Consider the following 8,833-nt stretch of genomic DNA (forward strand, 5'->3'; position numbering starts at 1 on the left):
ATGGGTCCCATCATGTGTGTTTGCTTGTTTTTTTGTTTTTTTTGTGTGTCATGATTTTCATTGATTTTTAATTTATTATCTCAACTTATTTCAGTGACAGCTGTTTTTTTTCCTTCTTTAATGGGAGGGTACGAATACATTTGAGAACAACTGTACTTTTTATGACCAGGAATTAGTTTTCTTGCAGGAGAACCGGTACCACGGTACACAGCAGGAAGCTCTGAGAAGGACTGGACATCCACTCAGGACCAAAGCAAACTAAAAGTCATTTCATTAAGTTTAAAGATCATTATTCTGATCTCTTACCTGTTAAAACACACATCTATTCAATGTTATTTATATAGCGTAAACTTACAACATGTCATATCACAGACCTTGTGAATTTTGAACAGCAACGATCCAAAGCTGTGTTTGGATTCTCCCTGTGAGCAAGCAGTCAGGAACAGCAGAAAGGAACCAAAATAAAACATATACTCCACTAACAAAAAACCAAATGTTAATTAAAAACATCAAAGAAGAACAAATATTGAAGACTTTCTAATTCTTCCACAGTTTTTTTTGTTTGTTTGCTTGTTTTAGGAAGCTTTTATTTAAGGAAGACATTTGAGGATATGCGGAAACCCTGGATTCACTTGATATGATTTTAAAAAAATCTTAAAATCTGCCGTTTTACCATTTAACAAGTGACATGATTCAGTTTTAAGGGCAAAAAGTTTTTTTTTGTTGTGCTGAAAAATACTTTCATACCAGCAGGAGCTGCACATGACAAAAACAAAAACAAAACCTGCCAATGCTAAAGTGTTGCACCTGAAGTCTTATTTAAAGCAGCTTAAGCTCACAGGTACTACACTTTCCCCTGTTCATTCACTTTTATTTTGATCAATGTGTCACAATCTGCATGCCAACTGTTAAAGAAGTTATTTTCTGAATGAGTTACAGACGTAAACAGTCAGTTTAAAGACAACTTTTTTAATGGAAGAAATAAAACGGACAAAACAACACATTCAGAAATGTGAAAACACAAAGTAGAAAACATGAACAACAGTTTACATGTGTTTGTTTTTTTATATAAAGGAAATCAGTCTAACAGTTACAGGAAACTGATCCCCTCTAATTTGCTTTTTAATGATTTTCATGGGTTTTGCATTTTCCAGGAAACTTTCCTCCAGCTGTTCAAAAACTTAACTGTAAATGTAAAGAGTGTTTCTAAGCAGGTCAGAGACAATTTGGTCTCAATTCTCTGAGAAATGGAGAAAGTGTTGCAGTTCCAGCTGATTATGTTAAATTCAGTCCTAGCTGAGTGAAAAATGATCTGACATCTACAAGTTTATGGAGTTTACCAGAGAAATCAGGCCATAATAAAACTCTGTATTTGGATTCTAGCTGACGTATAGATCTGCTTTATAATCTTTAATTTAAAATATCTCCAACATACAGAGCCTGTAAAACTAAGCATTACTTTATTATTGTATTCTTTATTTTTTTAACTGTTTAAACAATATATTGACTTATGAGTAAACACAGACACTGAGAATTTGAAAGGCCTCATTTCTCCATTTCTCTACAAAAACAGAGCATTTGTGCTGCTTTAGGACCCAAAATGTAAGAATCCAAATTACTCAGTTCAGTCCTGAAACTGTAAAATGCAGCCTGAATATAAATGTGATATTTATGCTGCAACTTTTAAAATGTGGTTCTTGTAGACGTTTAATCCCTGAGCTTCAAATGTTTTTGCATATCATGAAGTGATTATTGTTTTTAAGAAGCGTTTTTACTGTAATGTGAAGCCAGATGCATAGAGGAGGTCAACAGTGGAGAAAAGTTTAATATATATATATATTAAATGCTCTTGTGAAATACAGGTGAGGACCACTTACAGTGTGACAGTGTTCAGATCCTTTCAATCTGGCTTTAATTTCCCTTAAAAACAAAACACCCAGCAGAGTTTTTTTTATTTTTATTTTGTAGTATAAAGTCAAGTCAGATTATCAGTTTCCCAGTTTGATTTCGAACACTTAATAACTCCAGTAACCTTAAACACATGTAACAGCATGAATGGAGAACAGCAAAAATCAAAGCTGGTACAGATGGATTTGTTTTCTACCTCGGTGTCCAACAGACTCTAAACATGTTGGTCCTCAGGAACGGCGAATTTAAAGCAGTGAAAGTTTTACAAAGTACCAAAGTAGTAAAAACAGCAACAGGATTCAATCGAGTGCATAGTTGAAAGTCTATAAAAGTAAACATGTCTGAAAAGGCTCGTGCACATCTACTGCTTCCTGTAGGTGTGCAGGAAGAAACACTGAGAGGTAAGAGAAGTGGTCTCTGCCGGGACATCCAAGGTTTCAGTCCTCAGAACCAAGTGGGACTGACGGGTTTGAGAGTCCTGCATCGTCCATCACATGAAGTTCATCACTGTACATGTAAAATTCATGAAAATGTTTGTCTGCAGTTGTGTCTTTTGATCTGACGGTTATTTTTGTCCGACTGATTCCTGCAGTAGAATTACCCACAGTGGTGTGAGTGATGTTGTTACGCTTGTGTGTCATCTGGAACTGATGGACTGACTGGAGTCCACATTACAGAATACTCCTCTCCTGTGGTGGGAAGCACTTTCTATTTTCCTAAATGTGCCTTTTGCCAGTTTTGCCTGATCTGAACCAAGAGTTGGCTTCATCCGTTCGGCCTGGTCTGCGCTGAACAAGGTCTGAGGACTGAAACCTTAAGTTTTCCCAGAATCGACAGGGCACAGAGGAACAAAACAGAACTTCACAGCTTCTGACTGACAGAGAAAAAGTAAACAGAAATCAGTAACACACAAAGCGCTTCCTCTAAACAAAGCTGCATGTCCTACCAAAAGAAAAAAAAAAAAGTATTTCTGAATCAGATCATTAACACATTACTGACAAAAACATGGCCTACTTTGAAATCTGTGTTTCACAGCTTGCTACCCTGAAGCGTATTGAAGTTAAGAGATGAAGAGTTTCCCAACACAGTTCATCTGCAGTGCCGAGATCATCCAGCACACCCAGAAGAGTTTCACTCAACACCAGGTGAAGGCAAGGAGAAGGGTCTGAAAGTTCACCCTCAAAAACGTGATTGTAGCTTTGACAATATAAACTTTTATTGAAAACAGAGCTGCTCTGTGGTACAAACATCATCATCTCACAAAGTCTCCAAACATTCTCCCACTTTCAGGTAAATGGAATGTCTTTGGCTTTTGGGGCATTTTGACAAAATTATTAGACTTTATGTTGAGCAAATTCCCCAATAATAAAAATAAACTTCATTATACTCCTGTTTATATTTATGCTTTGTTGTTTTTCAATAGACAAATCCAAATTAAAGGCCACTCTTTGGCTTCCTTTACTACTATGTTTCTGCATTATGAAATATTTGAAATAAATTGTTTAATTAAACTTCCGGTTGAGAAGGCTCTCAGAGAGTCAGAGGTTTGTTATGAAGCACTGAGTGAGCTTCCAGAGCAGCTCAGCCGCCAACAAAGCTGATGTTAGTGAAGGCGTCTGAACTTGTAGACAAACTGCAGATGTACTGTGTTGAATTCACAGTTTAAGAACTAAAGACAGTGAGGCTGAAAACAGTCGCCATTACTCATCTGTGTACAATCTGTTTCTGAGACTTCAAAAAAAAAAAACTAAACAAAACCTTTCATCTGAGACACAGTAATGATCAGAAAAGGCACTACAATTACTCGTGTTGTTTTTCGGGCTTTCAGGTCCAATCATCCTCCACTTACATCTGAACAGAGAACAAAAAAAGAAAACGAAACATAAAGTCCCAATTAATCCCAATTCAATCAGAACATGAGCCTAAACTGAGTTTAAAATGATGCGGTGTGCCTGCTGTTTCAAAAACATTTCCATTTAACTTTTTCTTTGATTTCACAAATAAAACTCCGCACACATCTCTGCTGAGGATCACAGTAGGAACTTTTTGATTTGAAAAGCTGCTGAGCGATTTGAAAGTCAGGCTAACTTTACAAAACAAAAAGCACCAAAATTACTCAATTTTTCAGAAACTACACAAGCAGAAAGAATGATCTGATTTTGAACTGTCCGACAGTTTTGAAAGTATATTTGATCAAAATCACTTCATTCTACAAGTTTTATTCTAAAATCTGCCCAAAATGAACCATCTGTACAAACCACACTGTTGAAAATGAGAAATTCTTTATTTCTCTGCAGAACGTGAAGCCATTTGTGACTCACCTGCGACAAAAAGTCCACTGACAAAAATTCAGGGACTTTCCACCTGAACTGCAGGTTGTGTTTACACGTACCAGACAGGACAACGGGATGGAATAACTACTAAAAATGTAAGGAGTATAATATCTATAGCGTGTAGAGCCACCAGTACTGACATCGTCTGTGGGCTCTTGGAAAAATATTGATTCCAGTTCTTTTTTTTAGAACGTATAATCAACAAAATTCAACTTTTGTTTGTTCTTTCTTTTGTGGTTTATGGCATTGAAACTTTCTCATGTTGTGCAAAAGACATTGTTGAATTCTTCGTACTGGTTGTGCTATTTCATCAGAGGAGCAGGACTTCATATTGCAGTTAAAAATGAGCGCACAGTGATTAAAACTGTGTCAGGAGCACAGAAACGCCCAGAGACCTCCAGGGCTTCAGAGGGTTACAATGAAAAACAAGCAACCACTGAGTGTCGCACCTTCTTGCTTTGTGGATCTGCAGCGCGTTATAACTGGACCAAACCACCAACTGTTCATGTGGATCAGAAGGAATGCAAAGGAGACGCAAAAGTACCTTAAAAATTCCTGGCTGTGACCTTTAAGGAGCTCTGTACTACTCTACTGTGTTCCAGTAACACCAGTGTCAACACACATCTTTTAAGAAAGCGGTATTTTCCTACATACAGCACAAAGCTGAACCGAAAACCTTGGAAAGCTACTTACCCAGATTCAATCTGCTATCTTCTTTTTTAGGGATTTTTTCTTTTTCTGCAGAGATGAGACAACATGTTGACAGAAATGCCAAGTGCACCTGCAGACACTCTGAGAGGAAATGTGCTTTACTGTTTAGGTCCCTGCGTTTTTGTGTACACGAATAAACGACTAGTGTAAAAGAAGTAAAAGAAATGGCCACAAAGATGGAAGTTTAACAGCTGGAATAGCTTTCAGGTCAGAGAAGAAAAGAAAAAGTGTTTAATGTTTGCTCCGTTGTGTTTCTTACCACAGAAACAGCAGGAGGAGGGAGTTTGTCTGCAGCAGGTTCTGTCTCCTCCAGTCGGTCCTTTAATCTGTTCTTTTCTGTCAACATCAGCACAATAAGAAATCATTACGAGTCATAACTGAGGAACTTTTGCTAATCAACACGATACAGCCACTGTTCCCTATAAATAATACTAATAATAATAATTCATTTTATTTGTATAGCGCTTTTCAAGAACTCAAAGTCGCTTCACAGGATAAAAGCAAAGCAATAAAAGCATTAAACAATAAGCAATAAATACAAAGGTTGACAATATAGAAATACAGCAAGCAGGTGAAAAAATAAAAAACAAAAAAACAGTAAATATCGAAATAGAGCCGAGGCCTAGGTGGGAAAAGCGGAGCGGAACAGATGAGTTTTTAATTTACATTTGAATATTGCTGGGTCTGAGGTGTCTCGTATATGTTGTGGGAGAGAGTTCCAGAGGGCGGCGACAGAACAGGCCCTGTCCCCCCAGGTTTGGTGCTTGGTCCTGGGAACGATCAAGAGTTTTGATTTTTCGGAACGGAGGGTACGTGAAAGGGTGTAGGGATGGAGCATGTCTTTGAGGTAAGAGGGGGCCTGATTATGGAGCGCTTTGTGGGTGAGAAGAAAGCTAGAAGATGCTGCAAACAGAGCCCCGAAAGGTCATAGCGGGAATTTCTCTGACATCACTTTGCAATAATATTTCCTTTGACCTACAGAGAAAGCCTGAGCTGTGTTAATACAGTATCATGTAGTGGACCCCTGCTGATTCACCAGCTCCTATCTCTGATTATGACTGTAGCCAGCTGTGGTTCCTTTGAAGTGGGGCTGTTTGAGGTACTTTTCCACAGTCGGTGTGCTGCCCATTACATCGCTGAAACTCTGACCGACACAGCTCATCTGCAGCCTAATTTAGTGGTGCACTTTAGGAATATAGAGCTTCTGCAGACAAGAAAATGTAGAGCCAAAGGAAAGGGCTGTCTGACTGTAGTGCAAGATGGTGAGAATCGTCCAAATAGAGCGTACACTTAGAGCGATATTAATCATTTCAAGTGGCTAAAAAGAAGCTTTGCTGTTGACCAATTTTTACAGCAGATCGGTGCTTCTTTAAACTGGGGTTTTGCCAAAAGCATCTACTGCAGATTATACACTGAGTATAGCTCATAGAGCCCCTCCTCACTTTAAAGAAACCAAACTATTCCTGTAAGATAACCGGTGCACGATTAGTCACAGTTTGCCTGAACTCCTGTGGTGCGTGTTTTTATCGTAGAAGCACCACAGGTTCAAATCCTGCAGATACACAGAACCACAGAATGAACTAAAACAGAAGCCTGATCAACAGTCTTATTCAGCCACAGCTTCAGCAGCTGGATGATGCTGACGAGTGGAGTTTTAATAATGAACATTAAACGCATCACATCGTCCCTCTTTTCTACACTGTCTGCAAAGTGTTTTGTCTTATCTGGCAGTTTATTTTAAGGGCAGAGATTCACCAAATGTTGAAGGACTGCAAGAAAAATGTAATAATTCCTTACAGTGACCTTTTATGAACTCTTTACAGTTCAAACCTTCCTGCAAGAGTCCGAAACTGCAAAAATGAGCCTGGGATCCATACCAAGATAAAGTGCATCAGTAAATTCTGAAATTATTCTAAAGCATTAAATATTGAGATCAAATTAAGTCCCATCCTGGACCATGCAAGAAAGGTTCAGGTCAAAAGTTACCACCTCATGTTCAAAAATGTGGATGAGAGACGTGGATGATGGGACTTCATTATGGGATGTGTTTTGGACCCATGTGAGGACAGTTTTTAATTAGCATCTTGTTTTAAGTTTTGCTTCCAAACGCCTGAAACTTGTTCTTCTTTCCTGTATAAGAGTAATGCAAAAACTGAAACACATCAAAACAAAGGTCCATCTTACTGTTTTTCCTGGCAGGTACGTCTGGGCTCACAGTGATGGGGGTCGAATCTTCTGTCGTCTCTTCGCCCGTTGCTGCCTTCATTTTCTTTTTCTTCTTCTTCTTTTTCCCTTCGTTAGAAAGAGCGGACGAGTCGGCTTCAGGAAGCTCTTCGTTCACCTCTTCATTTTTCACAGATCCCTTCTTCTCTTTCTTCGTTTTGGGAGGTTTGTTTTCCTTCGACGAACTTTCCTCTTGTTCGCTGCTGATTGTCGTCTTTTTCTTCCTCTTTGGCGTCTCGTCCTCTTGGACCGGGTCGGCTGGAGGTCTTTTGTTTGGCTTGTTTGGTTGAGGTGTCTCCTCCGTCTCCTCCTGGATGTGTTTGTGCCTAAAAAGTGGTAAATTTGTACTTTAATTTTTAAAATGACGAGTATGAAAAAAGCCACAAGTTACAGTTTGGCATTAAAACTTTTTGCATCTAACAAATTATTGAAAAGGGACGGGTACACTGCAGCTCTTACGCACAAATTAAAATACAAATAAATTCTAATTGTTTAAAAAAAAATAGGGGAAAATGATATTAAAGTGTGATTGCTGATTTAATTCCAGCAATAAACCACTTTCAGGGACAAACTGATGCCCTGTGGTTTGAGCAGGTACTGGACTTGTGGTGCTGCATTAATTAATAACTGAAATGTTTATAATTAGCAACAGGGGCCGATACAGTTGAGGTGTTTTTTATAGAATACAGAAACTGCAGCTTCAGTGGGCTCTGAAATATGCTGCACACGAGGTGTGACTGATATATAATGAGACTAATGCTGTATTTTGGGTCAGTCCATCTCAAATCATTACATTTTTAGACCAATTTGTGCTCGACCATCTCGGATTTGTCTGAATTATTTTTGGAATATGGATATTTGTTAAGTTTTAGGTTGACATATCAAATACATTATGCATTTTTTTTTCATATTTCCACCAATAATGAGAAACTATTTGACTATACTTGTACAATATTGCACATTCTGAATCCATGACGTGATGTGGAAATAACAGGCTTCTACCTTGAACAGTTTCTAAGATGTGATTGCTCAAACAAAGCCTCGGATTTCAATGTGCAAAAAAAAAAAGTGCTAAAAGTGAGTTCAAGGGCAATTCAAATATATATATATATGTGTGTGTGTGTGTGTGTGTGTGTATCTATACCTGTCAAAGTGCTTCATATGTCAGTCTAAAATTTCACAGATACCTATTAAACATCCATAATTTATGTTTTTAAAAAAAAACAGTTTCAGCCCATTTAGAGATGGTCCCTGATGATGTAAGATGGAATATAATCATTTTCTTTGATTAAATTTTCTGAAATTCAAGTTGAAACTTTCTGCTTGCTGATTGGTCAGCGTATAGCAGGAGGCTCACACATTTGCACTGTGGTTCCAGTGACACAAGTCCAGTCTTGTTATCTAATGGCCACGCCTCATGTAAGGATGGAGCCACAGAAGTTATTGCTTAACGATGTGAGAAAATGATGGTACTGCAATTTTTCTGACAGATGTTGGGATTTACTTTGACATACAATGTGATATTTTTTTTTTAGGCAAAGCTTCGGTTCAATATTCACTTTGTTATATATTTTAAACATGTTTTGGAGCATTAATGCACAAGAAGCCATCGAAAGCATCTCTGTCAGGATATTGTTCTGGATTGAGATGCTCTATAT

General features: G+C 38.0%; 1 protein-coding gene across 1 annotated transcript in view; it reads right to left on the reverse strand.

The window, feature by feature from the left end:
- Positions 1–949: 949 nt before the first annotated feature.
- The window catches only part of LOC103372547 (neurofilament heavy polypeptide-like), a 26,691-nt gene continuing 18,807 nt past the window's right edge, over positions 950–8,833 (reverse strand). The window contains exons 12-15 of the mRNA XM_008302211.1: positions 7,137–7,501; positions 5,212–5,288; positions 4,935–4,979; positions 950–3,759 (exon numbers count right to left, since the gene is read on the reverse strand). Coding sequence (XP_008300433.1) covers positions 4,941–4,979; positions 5,212–5,288; positions 7,137–7,501 — 481 coding nt within the window. The 3' untranslated portion in view covers positions 950–3,759; positions 4,935–4,940. The remainder of the gene's footprint in view (positions 3,760–4,934; positions 4,980–5,211; positions 5,289–7,136; positions 7,502–8,833) is intronic.

The sequence above is a fragment of the Stegastes partitus genome, unplaced genomic scaffold (assembly GCF_000690725.1).
Source record: "Stegastes partitus isolate 25-593 unplaced genomic scaffold, Stegastes_partitus-1.0.2 Scaffold1777, whole genome shotgun sequence".
NCBI classification, from domain to species: domain Eukaryota; kingdom Metazoa; phylum Chordata; class Actinopteri; family Pomacentridae; genus Stegastes; species Stegastes partitus.